Source organism: Kogia breviceps, chromosome 10 (genome assembly GCF_026419965.1).
Source record: "Kogia breviceps isolate mKogBre1 chromosome 10, mKogBre1 haplotype 1, whole genome shotgun sequence".
In the NCBI taxonomy this organism is placed as follows: domain Eukaryota; kingdom Metazoa; phylum Chordata; class Mammalia; order Artiodactyla; family Physeteridae; genus Kogia; species Kogia breviceps.
Window position 1 is genome coordinate 37,066,381 of NC_081319.1, and position 20,683 is coordinate 37,087,063.

Consider the following 20,683-nt stretch of genomic DNA (forward strand, 5'->3'; position numbering starts at 1 on the left):
GCCTCCGATGGAGCCCGCACTGTCATCATCTAGGCGAGAACCTCTTATATCTGGCTTTGCTTGGGGAATGCCAGGTGTTGCCGCATTGACAGTTTGGCTGAAAGGAAGCAATGGTTCCTTTTGGCCAAACTTTTAGTGTGGTGGTATGCCAAGCAGACTCTTGCTCTGTGCATCTTTCTGCAGTGGGTTTCAGGCGTGTGGGGAAGAGCCCCCCCTCTTTACCGGGAGATCATGCCCCCTGCCCCAAGCCTGAATGTGCTCACTGGTGCGGCCAGGTGCAGGCCTGACATCACCCTTCAGACAGTTCAGTGGACCTTCAGCACGTGAGAAGCCAGAGTGGCATGTCTCCTCCCAAGGCCCCAACATGAGGGAAGTGATGTGCCCATTAGAGGGACACGTCACTTTGCTCCCCTGCCCAGGCACCTTCAGTAACCCCACCCCATCCTCCTCCTTGCCCTGGTTCTGGCCTTTTGGTTCACCTGAGCTCCCCAAGCGCCCTGCCTCTGCTCATTGGCTCCTCCACGGGGCTCCGCGCTTCTCTGGTCAGCTGCAGTGTGGTGTTGGCGGGTGGGGGTGGCATGGTCTGGGTCAGGTGACAGAGTTCTGGGCCCGGGATAGGTCAGTGCACCTCTCTGACATCCGGCTTCTCCTTGGGAAGTGAGGACAGTGATGTCAGTCTGGTAGGGCTGTCTGCCTGGCCTTTCCTGCTCATTCCTGTTGGCCCAGCCCTCGACCTCATGGCCCAGCTTTTGTCAGTGGTGCTTGGGACCAGAGTCTTGGCAGTAGTGCTCATGTTTGGGCACCTGCCAGTTCCTCCACCAGAGGCTGGGGAGGGCCCGGGCGGGGCGAGGTGCTCAGCCCCAAGTCCTGCTGCCTCTCTCACTCATGGTCTTCTGGTTTCTTCCGGAGCATTGAGAATCTAGAGTGACCTTTGGTATTTGCTCTTTTTGGCTTGTTCTCCTAGGGTCCAGCCACCACTGTTGCCTTTTCAAGAACGGGGGAGTATTTTGCTTCTGGAGGTTCTGATGAACAAGTAAGTAAAGAATGATCTGAGGGGTCTCAGCTGATACTGAGCAGAACAGAACAGGGGGCCGAGGTATCTTGGGGATGGACAGGCTGGGTTTCACCAGCTTCCTTGGTGGCTTTCAGCAATCTTGAGGCCTGAATCTTGGGGTGGGGCCCCCAGAGCTGGGCCTTGGCCTCCCCAGAGCAGGAGTGCTGCAGGTGCCGATGCGTGGCAGCATCTCAAAACCCTTACAGCTCAAACCAGCGTGGGTAGGAAGTCTGGGTTACTGTTGCCGTGAGAAAGTTAAAACGGTTTTTTAGGAACTTCTTTCTCCTGATTATTTTATCTCCAACCTCTGGGCATGGAGGCCTGGCTTATTGCTCAGAAGACTAGGGAAACTAGTACAGTAAATTCACACCATAAATAAAGTCCTGGCAAAAGAAATTCACATAGCACAAGAGGCAACCTGGTAGGAAGTAGGGCTTCTCCCACCCTGGCCCCTCTTTGGGCAGCCGCTGCTGTCAACTCCCTGGCTGCCTTCTGATTGTCTGCTCCGAGAGCCTTTTGGGAATGACATTTGACATTCTCTCTTCACATTCCTGATAGCCATTCCCCGCCTCGGGACCATTCAGCAGTTAGACTTGTGCAGTACACAGGACCCTATAAACAAGGGGGTGTGTGCCGATGTTCTTTTTGTAAAGGGGACAAATGAGAGACCCTAGATGCTCATCAGTTGGGGAGCAATGAACAGTGGTGCTGCTCTGGGAGTGGCGAGCAGCCTCCCAAAGAACCAGGCTTGTGGCTGCATCCCGTTGGGGCATGCATCCAGGGCACGTTGAATTTCCCTCCTATGTGGATTCGTTGGTTTTTCTGTAGCCTCAGTTGACTGCTGGCCACGATTCACAATTCCTGCCATCCTGGAAGTGGCCCTAGAGGAGTGCAGCCACGGGTGGCCCGCACCCTCCAGCAGGGAGTGCTCTTGCCCAGCTTTTGTTGGAGGAGCCTCAGGGCATGAAGATCCTCCCAGTGGGATGTAGAATAATGGACATGTTACCGACTTCTCCCTGGGGGCCAGTGTCTGTGCCAGACTGTCTCCTGTGAGCTTCATTGCAGCCCTTTGAGGTGGGAACTATGACCATCCCCTTTTCACAGATGAGGAAACTGAGGCACAGAGAGGTTGAGTCCCTTGCCTAGAGCCACACAGTAAGGGGTGGAGCCAGGATCTTAATCCTAGTTGTCTGGCCTGGAGTCTGTATCTGAACCACTTCTCACAGTGAAGCCAGCCAGGCCCCCACCCTAAGGAACTTGTATTTTAGTGGGGAGACAGATGGTAGACAAGGAAAAGGGACAAAGATTAACTAACTACCAACTCTGGTGCCTTGAAGGAAATAAATAGAGGGCTATGATTAAAAACTAGCAGGAGGGCCAGGGAAGGCCTCTCTGAGAAGGTGGTACTAGAGCAGACACTTCAGCCTGAGGTGCCAGCTACACAGAGCTTGGGCCTGGGACATCCCAGGCCCAGGGAGCAGCCAGTGCAGAGGCCCAGTGGTGATAGAGACTCTCCATCCTGGTGGAGCACCCGATCCTCTCGGGGCCTCTTCAGAGATGGGGCAGGTCCCAGAGGGAGTGGGGTGCCAGGTGGGGACCACAATCCCACCACTGGCCCAGAACTTTGGGGGTGGTCTCTGGGCCCATTTTCTCCATGGAGAAGGACTGGTAAGGGTTTTTTCTCCCCCTGATTCTGTGTGTTTATTGGTCTCGACAGGTAATGGTTTGGAAGAGTAACTTTGATGTTGTCAATTATGGAGAAGTCCTAAGAGTGCAGAGGCCCGTGGGCACGCTGGCCAGCTCCTCCAGGACTCTGGTAAGTGGCTTGACAGGCATATCCTGAGCCCTGTGACTGGTGGGCTGGGTCATGGTGAATAGCACTGGGCTTGGGGATGGTAGGGGTGCTGCAGGCTTAGGCCGGTCACCGGGAAGAGACTCTGGTAAGATCTCATCATTTACCAAAAACTTAAGTGCTTGTGGTGCTTTGTTTCAAATCTAGAATGAACACATAAGACATGAAGAGGCTGTTAGCACACACTGCTGGGTGCCTAGGCCCTGTACCGTCTGGTGGGGGACTATCTCCATGCTGTAGGCCGTTGGTTGTTTGAGGCCTTAGGAAAGGAAGGCCCCATCCTTTGCTGAGCCTTGGGCTCGATGTTGGGTTCCTAGAGGGTACAGGGCCTGAAGCCACAGCTGGGACAAATGGGAAAGGGCCCCAGCCCTGTTGTTCTTACTTCCTTTTTTTTTTTTTAAACCATGGAAAGGAAGTTCCTCAGCCACAAACCATTTTTAGTACCTTTGTTGGTAAAAGGGCATTCAGTGTTCCTGAATTAAAATAGTTAATATTTTTTTGACAAATATTTGGGGAAAAAAAGATAACTGATACCATCTCACTGAATAAGGTCACATTCAGCTTTGGCTAAAGTAAACGGTGAAGCCAAGGAGGTGGAACTGTGAGGGTTGTAAGCTCCAGTGGCCTCAGGCTGCTTAAATCTCTCCCTCCTGGACCTTAGAGGCAGTATGGCCTCTCCCACACGCGGAAACTGGCCTGAACAACAGGAAGCGGCTTGCCCAAGGTCCCCAGCAAGTCAAGGTTGGCCCAGAATAGAACCAGGAAGCCTTTGAGTCCATCCCGGGCCTTTCTTTGGCTCCAGCAGAGGGTCCTGCCCCACCCACACCCCATCCTGTGTGTTGGGGCTCCCTCTAGGAACAGGCCAGGTTGGGATTTAAAGCTTTTCTTCCAAGGGTTGCCCTTGGCCCAGAGGTTTTGTTCTCCCTCTGCATTTGCTAAGGAGTGGCCGGTTCTCAGCTTTTGGGTTTGTTGTGGGGCGGGGAGGGGGTGGCTGGGTGGCACGGTGGTGTGCTTGCTGCCATTTCATCTTCCACCTAGAAAGGCATCTTCCAGACTGTGGAGTTGGGATCCTCTGGGGTCCATGCCCACTCCCCGACAGCTTCCTGTCCGTCTCTTGGGTATTTACAGTGAGCCAGGCCCTGCTGAGGCCTTTACATGTACTGCCCTGTGTATTCCTTACCTCATCAGGATGAGTGGGTAAAGTTACTGCTCTCATTCACAGAGGAGACACCTGGGGCTTATTTGCCTGCCCTGATGCCTGGACCTGGGGACCTACCATGCTGGTCCCTCTGAGCAGGGCTGAGTAAGCTAGAAACTGCAGGTGGCAAAGGGCTGCCTGGAAGCTCTTTCTCATCCTGGAGGAGGGCCCTGCCACCTGTCTCTTGGGAATGGTTAGTAATCACCAGCAAGGGGAGAATCCCATGCTCCTTGTCTTGTAGCTATTAAGAAAGTAACTTGGACAAGCTGCCTCTTGTCCCTTCAGCCCTAGCTCAGAGACGGGGTGTGGGGCACCCTTGCTTCCCATAGCTGTGGGGCCTGATCATCTAGGACAAAGGATGTGGGGTGGGGAAAGCCAGCAGGACAGGGCAGGGTAGGGCCTGGGTGCTCGAACCATCAGCCGGGCTCAGGAAAACCATTTGTTCCCGTATTCCCCTCAGGCCCTCTGCCCAGTGGGCATCACCACGTGGGGCTCAAATTGGGGAAGGGGTGTGGGCTCTGGCTGTGTGGTCCCAGGTAAAGCACCCACTCTTTGCAAGCCTCCATTTCCACGATGGGACCCGAATACACTCACAGGCTCTGAGGACCCCATGTGTGATGTAGGTGACCTCTGCTAACCTTTGAAGTGACTTGACTTGTTAATCCTAAAATCATTCTTCATTTGGGGCTTTTTCCTCATTTGTCTCAGGCCCCTTTGAGACTCTGAATTGACCTATAGGTCCTCCTCCAGACGCACTATGTCCACACATGCATACCACCGGTGTACCCTTTCAGGGGCTGCTCTGATCTCAGGACTCCCAGGTCAAGAGGAGAGCCGGGAAGGCTGTTTTGTTTTGTTTTGTTTTATATACATAACATAAAATTCACCATTTTGCCTATTTTTAAGCATACAGTTGAGTGGCATTAAGTACGTTCACACTGTTGAGCAACAATCATCACCATCGTACACAGAATTTTTTCGTCTTCCCAAACTGAGGCAAGCTAGGCAGTATAGCACGGCTCAGTGGCTAGGTCTTCCCCCTGAGTTGGGAAGGCAAGCTGGCGAGTATGGTCTCGCCTGTCCTGCCCCAGGGCTTCCCTGGTGCCGAGATAGTACTGGTGACTGATTCTGTGGCTGGCCGGGGTGTCTCAGCTCCTCAGGGAGCCCCCAACCATCTAGCTCTGTCCACATTACTGTCCTTCCAGCAACCCGGGGGTTCTCACCCTGGCACGTCGATTCTTTGGGCCAGATGAATCTTGGCCCAAAGAAATCCTGTTCATTGTAGAATGTTTAGGAGCATCCCACCAGCTGCCGGGAGCATCCCCTGCCCCCAGTTGTGACAGTCACAGATGTCTTCAGACATTGCCAAATGTCTCCTGGGGAGCAGCACTGCTCCCAGTTGAGAATCACGGCAGTAATTCTTGCCTCGGAGTGAGCCCAGAAAGGGGGCTGCTGCAGCAGCAGGAGGAGGGTGGGAATGCGGGCATGGCTGTCAGGGTGGGAAGAGCTTGGGGGGGCACTGAGGACTCTGGAGCCTGTGCTCCTGCTTGATGGGCCAGATCTGGGCTCCCCCACCAGCAGCTGTGGCCCAGGTCTCTCAGCCTGACTTTCTAGCACAAGCCCATTTTGTAGAAATGTCGTTTGGCTTATCAAACTGTGGAATCTTCCATGGGTGATGGTAAACAACAAAAAAAGACCTTGAGCAACTTGGTTTTCTTCACTACACCTGGAGTGTATTCTTACCCTTCCTGCCTGTGGGCTTCCCAGGCTCTGCGGTAGTACCTGGTGAGTGATTTGGTGGCTTGGCTTCTCAGAGCGCCCGTGAGCACCACCACCGTGCCCAAGGAGCTCTCAAACCTGAAGGCCCCTCCCGCTTCAGCTCTGTCTACACACTGGGTCTCAGATTCTAACGCCACACGAGTCACTCCTGCGCTTTTGGGGATTTTAGGAAGCGATTGGACCAGGTGCTGGATTTTGAATTCTGGACCACATGCCTATTAGAGTTTGGCAGTTTAAAGCCAGAGGGGCAGACCATGGCAAAGGCAGCCCTGTGAGCCTGTGACAGCCCCTGCCCTGGACCCCTGCCCTGACTGTGGCATTCAACTCCCGCTCTTGGAATGAAGGCCATCCTTGAGCCCACTCTGAACAGAGCTCTGTTCACTGCCGGAGCTATTTTCAACCTCTGGTTGAAATTCACAGCTTATTTTTAGACACATTTCATGTTGAAAAGCCAAAGCCACTTCCCAGCCCTTCAGAATGAGAATAATGGGTTCCATTTTCCCTCTATTCTTGGCTGAGTTGCGATGAGGAGGGATTTCAGGGCTGTGACTGGGGAGCTTTCTCTGCTTGGAAGCCTGCAGAGGAAGGACTCCAGCCCATGCACTGGGCTGAGGGTGGGCAGGAAACTCCGTGGTCTGCCCCACTACACGGTGCATGGCTGGAGGAAGGTTGCACGGTTTCAAGCAGATGAGCCGCTTCCCAGAGAGGCTTGTGTGGGGCCCCACGAGCTGTCTGTGGCAGGGGCTTGTGCTGGCGTTTTCAAGGGGCTCCTGTTTAGCTCTGTTCCTGCTACAGCCCTCATCCTCTCGCCCTCTCTTCACTCATCTTCACTGTTCTCACTCCCTCCTGCTGTCTCTGCTTTTTGGTCTGTCCCTGAGGCTATGGACCACTGTGTCTTGGCTGACCTTGGATTTGGCATGTGCACCCCAAGTCCCAGCCGCTATAGCTGACTTCTGCCTCAACCACAGAAGCATCGTAAAACCATTTTTAATAGCAAAGATGCATCTATTCTGATATAATCTTATTCTTGCCCTCTCTTAAAACATCTGAGAGCCTGTTATGCAATTGAGAAGGAAGGCTGTGCTGGGTGGGGCGGGACTGGAAGAAGGCCGAATTCTAGGTAATTTAGTAAAACTAGAAAACCACTTCCTGAGTTCTCTGGGCTGGCTGCCCTCCAGTTCAGAGAACCTTGAGGTCTAGGGCTGAGGGCTTTTCTCCACTCACCTCAAATGGGGAGATGCCAGGTCCTCCTTCGGGAGATTTCGCGAGGTGGTACATGCCAAGCAGGCACTTGGAACCATGCCCGGCATGTGGCAAGTGCTCACCAAGCTTTAGCTATTTTTAAAATGTTCCTTTTCCTTCCTCTGTCCAACAGAGCTAGGCAAGTCCCCTGCCCGGGCAGGGGACTTAATGTGCTCCAAACCTGCTGTGATGAGGGACAGCAGGTGGGGGTGGGGACCCTTCTGACCGGATCACATTTGAGGTTGACTCTGCTCAGCAGACTGTCCCTGTGAGGTCCACTGTGGCTTCTGGACTCTTGTGGGCGTCAGTTGTGCTTCCTGATGAGTAGCCCAAGTCCTCTCTGCTCGCAGACACAAAAGCAAATCCATGAGGTGGGTGGAAACAGGCCTCTTTTCCCCCCTTACCCCCTGACTCCTCAGGGCATGGTGTCCAGGACCTCCTGAGCCTCAGTGCTAGGACCGTCCCCAGGAAGAGGAGGCCTGGTTAGCCGAGGATATCTGGTCCAAGGTCTCAGCCTTCCCTAAGGATGGCCTGTTTCTTCTTCCTAGTTTCTCTGGTTCTGAAGGTGGAGCCCCAGACACCCCCTGTGCCCCCCTTCAGCTCCCACATTTCCATTTTGGGGTGCTATACAGAGTGGGCTTGACTTAGGGATTCTTGGGCCCTGATCCCTGGCCCAGAGAGTCTTGGCACTGGATCTTGCCTCACGCTGAGGCTCTGGGAGTCCCAGGTGGCGTTTGCTCAAGATCTGGGTTCTCATGCAGGCACCTGGACTGAGGAGTCATTGGGTCAAGGTTGGGGAAGGGACCCGTTTCCACCTGCTTCATAGATTTGCTTTCTCGCTTGGGAACTTGGATGACTTGGGTCTTTTACTGAGAACACACATTTCTGGCTGGCATTTGCTTTTCGTAGTGAGGAGAAGTGTGGGTTGGTAGATGGGGCATTGTGAACCCCAAGTGTCTTAGAGGGGAGCCTCTCATTTCTCCACTTGAGGCCAGTTCTGGCTCTGAGTTCTCCAAGCTGTTGCAAGGGGCTCTTGGCAGCAGATCCTCAGTCAGAGGATGCCAGGCACACAGGCATCTTGGAAAAGTGTTGGTTTCATGGGACCCAGACTCCTAACACATCGGCTGACCTTGCCTTGGGCTCGGGGCATCTGTGGGGGTCGAGATGTGCCTCTTAATGTGCTGGGGGCGCTTGCTCTGCTGCACCCTCTGGCTGAATAGCTGGCCTTCCACAGTCTCCTTCATCCATGTGAACGAGAGCCTGGTGAGAAACACAGGAAAGCAGACGCTCCCCGGCCCCTCCCAGTACTTTCTTGCCTGGTTTGACCATTGTTGGGCCTGGCAGGGCCTGGGCCTTGGGGGCTGACTTAGGAACAGTAGGGACTGTTTTCATGTTTCCTGGGACTTAGTGGATGACTCCCTTGGGATAATTCATTCCTGCCCGCTGTGCTGCACAGAGGAGAAACCTGAGCCCAAAGGTCACCTGCTGGTGAGTGGCCCAGGTACCAATCAAGCCTGTGCCCTTGGGTCTCAGCCCCTTTGTTAGCAAAACTAAGAGACCCTAGACTGGAAACAATCAAGAGGTATTCTCCCCATTTCTCAGTGGGCATCCTAGCCTCCTCAGCCCCTGGGACAGATATGCAGGCCCAGCACAGGACAGACTCTGGTGACTCAGAAACAGCTCTTCGTCACTTCTGTGTGTGTGCGCTTGTGTTGAGTCCTGGCAGCACCGCCTTGGGACCTCTGGTGTCTGCGTGCCCCTCACCCTTGGTGAAATTTGACTCCCTGTTGCTGGTCCCCGTTATTCCCCCCACTAAGACCCTGAGGTTCCTGTTCTGTGAGGTGTCTCCAGATCACCTGGAATGGCCTGGGGCTGGCACAGTACAGGGGAACAATAAGAGACCTGGCTGGCCAGGTGCTTCCTGCGGTGAGGACAGCAATCTTAGAAGGATGGCTGCTCTGGAGAGGACTCTCAGGCAGCCCTACTAGGGAGGTGGATGATGCTGGAAACTTATGGCTCTGGGAGCCCCTTTAAGAGCTTGGCTGGCAGTATTGCCCCTGTATCCTGTTCCAAGCCAAGGCTGGGGCCTGGCTGGATGTGGCACATCTCTCCTGTAACCTCAGACAGGTCATCTGGATTCTCTGTATCCTGATTTCTCTCCCCCAGAGTACATTACTTCTCTGGGCATTTTCCATTTTACCGGCTTACTCTGCAAAAGACCATCCTGCAGGGGTGAGGGCAGGGCAGGGCAGCCGCCACAGCCTTTGCTGACCCTGGGCGATAGAGGTGCTCAGGCAGATGCCTCACTCCACACTCAGATTGCGTTTTCCCCACCTTTACCTGAATGGAAGTCGTGGAAAGTGCTCTAGGTTTCTTAGTTTCCATGGGAAGACAGAGGAGACTAGAAATATATAAATATTTGTCACCAAACTGCGATATTTAAAGAAAGTTTCCTGCTTGAAACAGAGCACCCTTGGACAGTTGCTGATGGGTAACGTGGCTGTGCATGGTCGAGGAGCACCAGATATTCGACGCCCCTAGCAGAAGGGCTTCCTGGGCCCAGGGATCAGAGTGAGGGGCTGAGCCCTCCCCGCTGACCTGTTGTATCCAGTACTGGGAGGCAGGCGGGATGCCCTCTCCTTTCCTTCCAGAGGCTACAGCTGACTTACTGGGAGGCGTGTCAGGGCTGCTACCAGGCACATGTTAAATAATTACTGTGTTTACAAGAAGGGAGGGGTTGCCTTTGACAAGCACGAGAACAATGTTTGCAGAAACGCATCAGGCAGAGTTACTGGGCTTCCTGGCAGTGGAGTGAGGAGACAGGCCTTTTAACATTTGACATTTATTGCAGCAAGCCTCTTGCAGTGGTTCTCAAACTTTAGTGTGCATCAGAATCACCCTAAGGGCTTGTTAAAATTCAGCCTGCCCCATCCCCAGAGTGTCTGATTCAGTAAGAAATTTACATTCCTAACAAATTTCTAGGTGATGCTGATGCTGCTGGTTGGTTGGAAAACAGTCTAGCCAATTGACACCCTGGCAACGCGGGCAGGGAGGTGGCTGGAAAGAGAGAGTGAGTCTCTGTGAATCTTGGGAAGTTTCTATGGCTCATGGGAGCTACAGCTTGGGAGAGGCGCCTGGAGAATTGGTGTCCCTTCAGCCCAGTTTGGAGCATTGTAGTCTTCCTCTTTCCAGAAGAGGAAAAGCGGTGTGGTTGGTTCTGATCTTGGTGCGGTGTTAAAAGAAATCCCAGTGCTGCCCTTTAGGCTCTTTAGACCTAAAGGCACTCTTTAAACCCACTGAGCTCTGTTTACAACTGGGCAGGCAGATGTGTGGTTTTATTACCAGCCAAGGACATCAGTTACAGGATGGGACCCAGGGCAGCCCTCCATGGGCCTCTGCCGGGCCTGTCATCCTCTCTCAGCTCCTGTCCTGGCCATTAGTGCTGCTGCATCAGTGCTTGAATCCATGTTCTCCAGGCCACCTGCCTCCTGCATTGTCCTCAGTGTCCACCTCTTACCCTGCAGATGGGGGTGCCTAGGTTACCTCCCATCCTCCAGAGTCTTCTGGGCCTTTAGGGAAGCTGGCAGGTGAGTCTCTGACACTGGAACTTGAGATGGCCTGGGTGCTTGTGGCCCAACATTTTAACCCCCAGGTGGAGGTCTTCTTTGTAGAGCCTTTTGGGGAAGTGCCTCCAGGTAGCAAGAGCAGGAACAAGCCCTGAAACAGCAATGACAGCAGTGGCACCAAGAGCATGGGGCTGTGGGATGGGGCAGTAACTGCACTCCCTTCTCTGAGCTGCCCTTTTGAGGAGCTGATGGTAGTTTCCCGCCACTGGAAAATTCCCATCCCTTTCACAATGTCCCTATCCAGAGGAGAATGGCACAATTCTTAGGAAGGAAGGCCTATTAATGACTTAAACCAACAGGGGACGTAGTCTCAGAAATCCAGGGCAAGATGTATTAAGATAGTCACAGTGTGGAATCCAGACAAAGCCTGGAGGCCCTTGTGTCCAGCTCTGCATGCATTGGGACACACTTGGTGTGTGAACCTGGGCGCTCACACACACCTGTGAGAGCTCTCATCTCTTTCAAGGGACTCAGAGCTGTTTTGGGTTTCCTTTGCCCCTGGCAGCCAAAGTGTGGGTTCAAGGTCAGTGGAGATTCCACAGTTGCACATGGGGAATCGAGCCCAAATCACAGGACAGTGGGGTCCTGACATAGTGGTGCTTTACTAGAAGGCACACACAGCCCTGGGCAGGGCACACCGCATGCCTCAGAGTGCCTTTGTTTCAGCCCTGGGGCCACTGCAGTGATGCTACCATTTTGGTGACAGTGATGATAAACATCCACAGCCTGGTTAGGCCACGCTGACAAGTCCCCTCTCCACAGAGAGCCAGCAGAGGGCATGCATGCGAAGTAGAGAGGGTGGCACCTGAGAGCTAGCCTGCCTCCCTCCCTCCCTCCCTCCCTTCCATGCTGCTTTCAAACCTAGAAACCTGAAAATGGAGGAAATGAGCCACAGGTGGAAATAGACCCAGTTGCTTAAATCTGACTGTGATTCTTTGGCTCCACCCCCCTGTTCCCCAGCAGAGCCGCACTCCTCCTTTTAGTCTCTTTCCAGATGGCACCTCCTCCATGCAGCCTTCCCAGGAAGGGCCACAGCTTGTGAAATCTTCCTGCTCCACCTACCCAGAGCACTCTGCTTGGTGGAGCAGCCCCTCTCTGCCACAGTCAGTTTTTCACAGGCCTAACTTGTTGCCCTGGAGGCCTGAGGCCTTGGTCTCCATGTGGTGCCCAACATGAGTCTGGACACCTGAGCAGAATGCTCAGGAAATCAGAGTTCAGTGGACACATTCTGCTGTCTGTGGGCAGCGTGGGTTGAGTGTGTGAGGCCAGAGGCAGGCTCTGGCACTTTCCTTTTGCCATGTTTGATGGTCCCAGGCTAAATGAAGGAAACCACTTTCTCACCTGGTTTGTCTGTTTGGGGGCAGGTGGCAAGGGATGGTGTGGGCAGTGGAGGGTGGGAGAATCTACATGTCTGGGCTAGAAGTTTTAGTCCTTCTTTTCATTTTCAATGGAAAAAAATCCCTTTTCAGCTTGTATTTTCCAGATTGGATGGCAGCGTTGCCCATGTGGTGTAAGGGTGTTGGATAATGCTTGTGTTTATGTTCTCATTGGTTACCATGGGAAAAATCAGAATAGATGGTTTCCATGGAGATTATCTTAAAATTAGTTTCTTTGAAGGTCCGGACATTGCTGCAGGGTTCACTGAATGCTCTTGGTGCCTTCGGGGCTCTCTCTACGGCAGTGCCAAAGGCTGGTCTGAACGTTTGTGGATTCAGCCTAATTTGCCTCCTGTGCTTGAAAGTGCCAGAACACCAGAGTGGGGGTGATCCTGTGCCTCACCTTCCTCCTGGGGTCCCGCTTGCCTGGCCTCAGCTCCACAGCTCATTCAAGTAGACTGGAGCTATTATTTTTTAATTTTTTTTACCAACAACAAAAAATACCCTTTGTATTGTGGAAATTTTCAAGCTAGCACAAAAAGTAGAGAGAATAATATAATGAACCACCCCCCCACCATGTATCCTTTACCTAGCTTTAGCATTTTGCCAATCTTATTTTGTTCATCTCCTCCCACCCTTTTTTAGAAGAGTTGGGATATTTTTGTTTAATCCAGATATGTTACCCTAAATAAAGACTTTTCTGGGTTAAATAACTGCAGTGCTCTTATCACATCCAACAAAATTAATATTTCCTTAATATCAGATGCCTAGTCCATGTTCTCATTTTTCTGCATTATGTCGAGAATATTGTTTTATGCTCTTTGCTCAAATAGGGACGTGGGAGGCTTTGAAAGCCTGCGTCTCCCCTCCTCACCATGGTCCTGATACGTGGAGAGTTTGAGCGCTCTTAGCTTAGAGCTGCAGTTGGTCTGGGCCAGTCAGAGCCTTGGGGCTCCACCCTCCCACTGTCCACAAGGGAGAGTTGTGTACTCTGAGCTCCAGGACGCCCTTGTCCCAGCCTGGAGATGTGTCAGCGCAGGTGGGCCAGCTACTGCCAGCTGTCCTGGGGCAGGCGTCCGCTGGGGTGCGCTGTTCCTCTTCACAACCTGCAGGGGGAGGGAGGGAGAGGGGGGATGTAACCTTGATTCACAACAGCTGTGTACAACTTCATTTTCCAGGAAAGGGAGGCTGTGAGACACCGGGGTTGGGGTGGGGGGAGGCAGCCTCCCTCGGCTCCTCCCTGGGCAGCACCAGGGTGAGGGCTTTGGCTCATCGGAGGCCCGCTGCCTCTGTGGGGTAGGCAGAGCGGGTCCTGGTTATCTGTCTTGGCAGGCTCTGCTCGTGTCCTGAGATGCTGCGCAAAATATGAATTGCCGAGTGGTGGGAGTGGTGCCCGGGGATGGTTGGTGCCTCTAACACTCTCCATTGAACTAAGTGCAAGGAGAGTTTAAAATAGCCAGCCTTTGTTCCCGAGGTTTTAAAAATTCAACTCCAGTAGTTACAATGAGCTGTCTTCAAGTGGATCTATAAATAAACTGCTACTGTTCCTCTTTGTCACCGAGAGCTTCGGCGGCTTCCAGAGACGTCGGCTCTGCCGCTCATCTTCATTAGATGCCTCTCATCTGTGGGGCAGCTGCGGCCATCAGCAAGCCGGGCTGACACACAGAGTTTGTAATGACAGCCACACGTTCCCTTTTAAAGAGCCACAGTGCCACGCCACGGTGCCCCATGATTGACTACACAGGGAAAGATGTAACTTTGCATTGGAGAAACCTGGCAGGGAGGTCAACATCACCATTGATTGAGGTCAACATCACTGATATATAAGATATATAAGATCTGTCTGATATATAAGACCTGTCCGTGTGAGCCCTGTGGTGTCATGCACATAGCTTTTGTGGTGCTCTTGTCAAAAATGCATAACCTCACCCCAATTGTGAGAAAACATCAAACAGATCCAAACTGAGGGACATTTGACAACAAAACTGACCAGTACTCTTCAAAAATGTCAAGGTCATGAAAGACAAGGGAAAACTGAGGAACTGGACAGATCGCAGGAGACTAAGAGAAAACTGAATGCAGTGTGGGATCCTGGATAGGATTCTGGAACATCAGGATCCAAGGACATTAATGGGTAAACTGGTGAAGCTTCCTTGGTTTGGTTAGTGGAATTGTCCCAATGTTAATTTCCTGGCGTGACCATTGTACTAATGGTTATGTAAGATGTTAACACTGGGGGAGCCTTGGGGAGGGATATATGGAAATTTTCTGTACTATTTTCTGCAACTTTTCTCTAAGTCTAAAATTAGTTCAAAGCAGTTTAATTTAAAAAAACAAAACAAAAACTACAGTCAACACTTAAGCTTTAACAGAAGCCTTGATCTCCTGCCCAGGGTGTCTCGGTTCAGGTGTTTGTGGTGGGGAGGGCAGGTGTTTCTGTCTCAAGGTAGGAGGTAACAACCCGAGCTACTTAGCACCCAGCCTGGAGTGGGCCCTTAGTGATGTGTGTGGAGCTGAACCGAGCAAGAGCCAGCCCTACAGGAAACAGGTCGTGTTCAAAGAGAGTTCTTACAAAGGTATTGGTCACTAACATGGGGACCTCAGGGCTATGTTGTCTGCTTGTGGACGTTGTCGTTTCTCAAAATGCTCCAGAGGTGCATCCTCTCCAGGAACTCTGGGCAGACTGGCAGCAGATGCTCTGCAGCATCGCCTCCTCCTGAGGCTTCCCTGGGCTGTGTGGAGGACCCCACCACTCTGCCCTGCCCTGTTCCTTCTCATCCGTGTCCCTGAGCCCTGGGCTCTGCCTTGCTGCCTATCAGCGTGTTTCTGGCTGTACCAGGCGTGATGACCTGGAGGGCTTTCAACCCTAAAGCCTGGGTTGGTTTTCCTCCACGCTCAGAACGAGGAGGGCCAGGAGCTCCCCTGGGCACAGGAAAGTTCTTGCTGCATGATGGTCTGCTTGCTTTCTTATGGCTGCCACTAGTTTGCAACTGCTTAGCCTTCCTCTCCCCATTTCGTCCTCCCCCGCTTCTCCCCACAGCTTCCCTCACATTTCAATTCAGTAGGACAGTCCTCCCCTGCCCTACGTTTTTCTCCTGGGGGCATATCTGGACATTGGAATGACTTCCTGTTTCCTGCTTCTTACCAAGGCTGTCCTTTCATGCCTTTGAAACACATTTGGTTGTATAAGTCAGCCCTCTTGTGTGGGGAGAAATACTTGGAAACCAAGTATTGGAGAGCAGGGCTGGGGAGTCAGCAGGAGATGGCTGGGGTTGAGCCCAGGAGTGGCTGATATAGCCCTGGGGGTGGGAGCCTCGGTCTTGCTTTGGGCCTGAGTGAGGAGACGGGGGTTCCATGGTTTGTGCATTTAACATCTCCCACATGCCAGGGAGGCCTGTGACCCACACAGGTGTAACAGGCTGACAGAGGCAGCTGTGGCCCCTGCCTCAGAGGGACTCTCAAGAGAGGACTGTGAGGTAAGAAAATGGGCCAAGCTGCCTGTGGTCTTGGTGCCTGGATGGCACTGGTTCTGTGTGAGGAGGCCTGGGTCAGGCACGTGGATCCCTCATCCTCCAGGTTAGACCCATCCTTTGACCACTTCACAGTTCTTAGTTCAGAGGATACCCTGTCTGCTTCCCGTTGGTGGGAGCCCGGGGTCACAGGGTGGCTCTCACACTGAATTGGGATCTGTCATCTTGGAGAGTCTGATTGAGTTCAAAGGAAGCTGTCCAGCCCCATCCCCCCAAGCCTCTTGGCTCACTCTCCTTGGGAGCCTGGTGTGGGGAACACATGGAGGCACCCTGCACATTCATACTCTAGACAAAAGCCAGCAGCGGTAACCAAACCCCACACACATACTTGGGCTGGCTTGGAAGAACACTGGCAAGATTGCCAAACAATTAGATGATTTTAAGAAACTAGAATTCCTCTTGGGTTCAAGGCTATGTTTAGAACCAGAAGTTTCCTCTCTTGTTGGACTCCAGGCCGGAACCCTAAATTATAGGGCAGACAGGGCTGTAGTAGATCTAGTCCACAAATATGTGCGGGGAATACAGTACCAGGTTTCTTTTGAGCTTTGATTTGAGAAAACAGCTGTGTCTGTTTCCACTTGAGAAGCTGGAGCTGAGCAGAGCCCAAGTGAGCTCTGCTCTGTCCCCTGCTCTCCTCGCCAGGGCCAGGTTTAGCAGACAGGGAGGCAGGCGAACTGGATGCCTGTTAACTTTCCATGAGGCAAATTGTCAAAGCCAAAGGCCTGAGGTGAAAACCAAGGAACGTCTGTGTCTGTGAATCTGCACCCTTGCTTAGCAGACTATGTGATGAGCAGTTCGATGAAAGATTAAGTTGAAAAGACTCAGCCATGGTGTGTGTGTCTATCCATTTCTTCGTTTTGCACTCAGGGTCTATACTAGGAGGGTAACTGGTGAGACAGTCCAGATCTTGGGCCTGGGTCACCTCTGGCTCCCCTCTCTGGCCAGACCCAAGCCTTGGATCAGTTAGTTCCTAGATACTTTTGTCTGTTACAGAGTTTTAGTTTCTGGAGCAGGCTGGGCAGGGGGCAAGGTCCGGTGTTAGAGACTAAAAGAGAAGGAGAAATTTCCATCTTAAGCAGATGTTAATAATGGACCACCCCGCCCAACTAGAGGGGGGCATTTTGTCAAGTCAGCTCATGACATCTTTATGGTAGAACTCCAGCCACTCCTGACTTCTGACCAGGTGTATGTAGACCTCACTTGCTCATGACTGTCAAGCTGTGTATGGACCCCTAAACAGCTGAGACCTGAAGTTCCATAGACTGGGCAGCTGCTGCTTGGAAAACCTTGCTTAGGACATCTGCTAACAACTGGGGAGTCACTGAAATGTGACTCTGACCTTCTGCATTTGGAAACCATCATCCCCAGACCAATGGTGGACCTCACGGGCCTGACCTGCGGTCTTTAGCCTTGGGTTTTGCCTACTGGTAATGCCCTGTGGCGAGGCAGTGTTTTTCACCTTGAGTGCAGAGTGGCAGTGATGGGTAGTGTCAAGTGCAGTCATGTGATGTGCCTGTTGGGGTCCTAGGGGCATTTCGGTTGTAACTGCATCTTTTTCTTTTTTAAGTCAGACTTATTAGTACACAAATAGTAACATTCACCATTTTAAAAAGTGAACCTGGGGCTTCCCTGGTAGCGCAGTGGTTGAGAGTCTCCCTGCCAATGCAGGGGACACAGGTTCGTGCCCCGGTCTGGGAGGATCCCACGTGCCGCGGAGCGGCTGGGCCCGTGAGCCATGGCCGCTGAGCCCGTGCATCCGGAGCCTGTGCTCCACAACGGGAGAGGCCACAAGTGAGAGGCCCACGTACTGCAAAAAAAATTAAAAAATAAATAAAAAATAATTTAAAAAGTGAACCATTCTCTGAGTTTTGACAATCATGTAATCACCACCATGATCATGTTATAGAATATTTCCATCATCCCTCCAAATTTCCTTGTGCTTATTTGTAGTCAATCCAGTCCCTCCATCTCCAGCCCAAGGCAACTACGAGTCTTTTTTCTGCATTTTTCAGAATTTGATATAATTGAAATCGTATAGTTATATGTTCTTTTTAGTCTGGTTTCATTCAGCTTAATTATTTTGAGATTCACTCATGTTGTTACATTTACCAATAGTTCATTTCTTTTTATTGCTGAGTACTACTCCATCAAATGGATATACAATTTGTTTATTTGTGAACACTTGGGTTATTTTCAATTTGGGGGCTATTACAGATAAAGCTGCTGTTAACTTTTACATACATATCTTTCTATGGACATGTGCTTCCATTCTTTTTGGGTAAATATCTAGGAGTGGAATGGCTGAGACGTGTAATGGGTATATGCTTAACCTTTTATGTTACTGTCAAACTGTCTTCCAAAGTGGTTGTTCCATCTTGCATTCTCCCCAGCAGTGTATGAGAGTTAAGTTTCTCCACCTCCTCGTCAGCACTTGGGATGGTCAGTCTTTTTAACTCTAAAGCATTGTAATAGGTGTATAAGTTATATCTCGTGGTGATTTTAACTTGCATTTTCCTGATGACTGAGGATGTAGAACATTTTTTTACATGTTTGTTTGTCATCTTTATATGTTCTTTGGTGAAGTGTTTTCAAATCTTTTGCCTATTCTTTAAATTAGTTGTCTTATTGAATTATGAAAGTTCTTAGGTATTCTGGATACAAGTCCTTTACCAGATATGTGACTTGCAGATATTTTCTCCCAGTCTGTGGTTTGTGTTTTCATTTTCTTAAGTGTTTTTCAAAGAGCAGAAGTTTTGAATTTTGATGAAGTTCATTTTATTGGCTTTTTCTTTTACAGATCATACTTTGGCTGTCATATCTAAGAAATCTACCTAACCCAAGGCCACAAAGGTTTTCTCCTATGTTTTAGAAGAAAAAATCATACCAGTATTATAGTTTTAGGTTTTACATTTAGGTCTATGAATCATTTTTGAGTTACTTTTTGTATACGGTATGAGATATGTACTGAAACTCATTTTTTTGCATAAGGATTCCAATTGTTCCAGCAGTTGTTGAAAATACTATCTTATCTTCTCTCTGGTAAGTGGTGTACCATTTAAAGAAATTAATTGACCATATATCTGTGTGTATATTTCTGGACTCTATTTGTTCACTGATCTATGTGTCTGTCCTTTCACCAATGCCACACTGTCTTGATTGCTTTAGCTTTAGACTAAGTCATAAAGTCAGGTAATGTGAGTCCTCTAGTTTTGTTCTTTTTTTCGAAAATGCTTTGGCTTTTCTAGTTCCTTTGCCTTTCCATATAAATTTTGGAATAAGCTTTTTGATTGCTATAGATGATTTTGGGGAGAATTGGCATCTTAACAACTTTGAACCTTTAGTATATGAGCATGGTATATCTCTTCATTGATATTGATCTTTTCTCATCAGTGTATTTTAGTTTACAGCGTACAGATTTTGTACATATGTTGTTTGATTTATATCTAAGCATTTTGTAGTGGGTTGAATAGTACCTCCTCCCCCTGCCAAGAAATATGTCTACATCCTAACCCCCAGAACCTGTGAATGTGACCTTACTTGGTGAAAGGGTCTTTGCCGGTGTGCTTAAGTTAAGGAACTTGAGATTAGATCATCTTGTATTATTAGGTTGGCCCTAAATCCAGTGACAGGCATCCTTATAAGAGACACACAGGGAAGAGAAGGCCATGTGAAGATGGAAGCAGAGGGTGGAGTTATGCAACCATAAGCCAAGGAATTCTGGAGCCACCAGAAGCTGGAAGAGGCAAGAAAGGATTCTTAGTGCCTCCAGAGGGAGTGAGGCCCTTTTGATATCTTAATTTCAGACTTCCAGCCTCCAGAACTCTGAGAGAATAAATTTCTGTTATTTTAAGCCACCAAGTGTGACAATTTTTTTTTAGAACAGCCATAGGAAACTGATAACACATTTCATGTTTTTTGGTGCTATTGAAAAGATAATGGCCAAGAATTTTTGGAAAATGATGAAAGGCATCAAACCACAGATCCAAGAAGCTCAGAGAAATGACAAGCAGGCTGAAGAAAAAACAATAACAAAACGGAACCCTATACAAATTATATTCAAGCTTCGGAAACCAAAGATTAAGAGAAATTCTTAAAGGTAGATAGAGAAAGGAGACATTATATACAGGGGATCAAAGGTAAGAATTACAGAACTATTCTCATAAAACTGCACAAGCTGGAAGACATGGAAGTAACTTTTTTTTTTTTTTTCAGTACGCGGGCCTCTCACTGTTGTGGCCTCTCCCGTTGTGGAGCACAGGCTCCGGACGTGCAGGCTCAGAGGCCATGGCTCACGGGCCTAGCTGCTCCGTGGTGTGTGGTATCTTCCCAGACCAGGGCATGAACCCGTGTCCCCCGCATTGGCAGGTGGACTCTCAACCACTGTGCCACCAGGGAAGCCCAGAAGTAACATTTTTAAAGTATCCAAAGAAAAAACTGTCAACCCAGAATTCTATACACAGAAAAAAAATCTTTTAAAAATGGAGAAATAAAGACCCCCCCCCCTTTTTTTTTTCCAGACAAACGAAAGCTGAGAGAATTCATTACCAGTAAAGTTGTACTATAAGAAATGTCTCTTTTCTCTTTCTTCCCCTTCTGGGATTTCAGTCACACATGTATTAGATAATTTGATATTGTCCCACAGTTTACAGGTAGTCCGTTCAGGGTTTTTTTTTTCTGTATTATGTTTCAGTTTGAGGAATTGACCTGTCTTCAAGGTCATTGTTTTCTTTTCCTCAGTTGAGCTGAGCCTACTGTTGGACTGGCCAAAAAGTTCGTTCGGGTTTTTCCAAAACCTCTTCCCAAACGAACATTTTGGCCAACCCAGTAGTAGCCCAACAAAGTCATTCTTCATATCTGGTATTGGGTTTCTTATTTCTAGCATTTCCATTGACTCTTTCTTATAATGTCTACCTCTCTGCTGAAATTCCCCACCTGTTCATGCATGTTGTCCACATTTTCCAGTAAAATCTGTAACATACTAATTATAATTATTTTTTCTCCATCTGATAGTGCCCACATCTAAGTC

At 50.2% G+C, this 20,683-nt stretch overlaps 1 protein-coding gene across 1 annotated transcript in view; it reads left to right on the forward strand.

Annotated features, from left to right (window-relative positions):
- The window catches only part of POC1A (POC1 centriolar protein A), a 72,621-nt gene that overhangs the window by 25,005 nt on the left and 26,933 nt on the right, over positions 1–20,683 (forward strand). The window contains exons 8-9 of the mRNA XM_059075275.2: positions 965–1,033; positions 2,772–2,870. Of these exons, the coding sequence (XP_058931258.1) occupies positions 965–1,033; positions 2,772–2,870 (168 nt within the window). The remainder of the gene's footprint in view (positions 1–964; positions 1,034–2,771; positions 2,871–20,683) is intronic.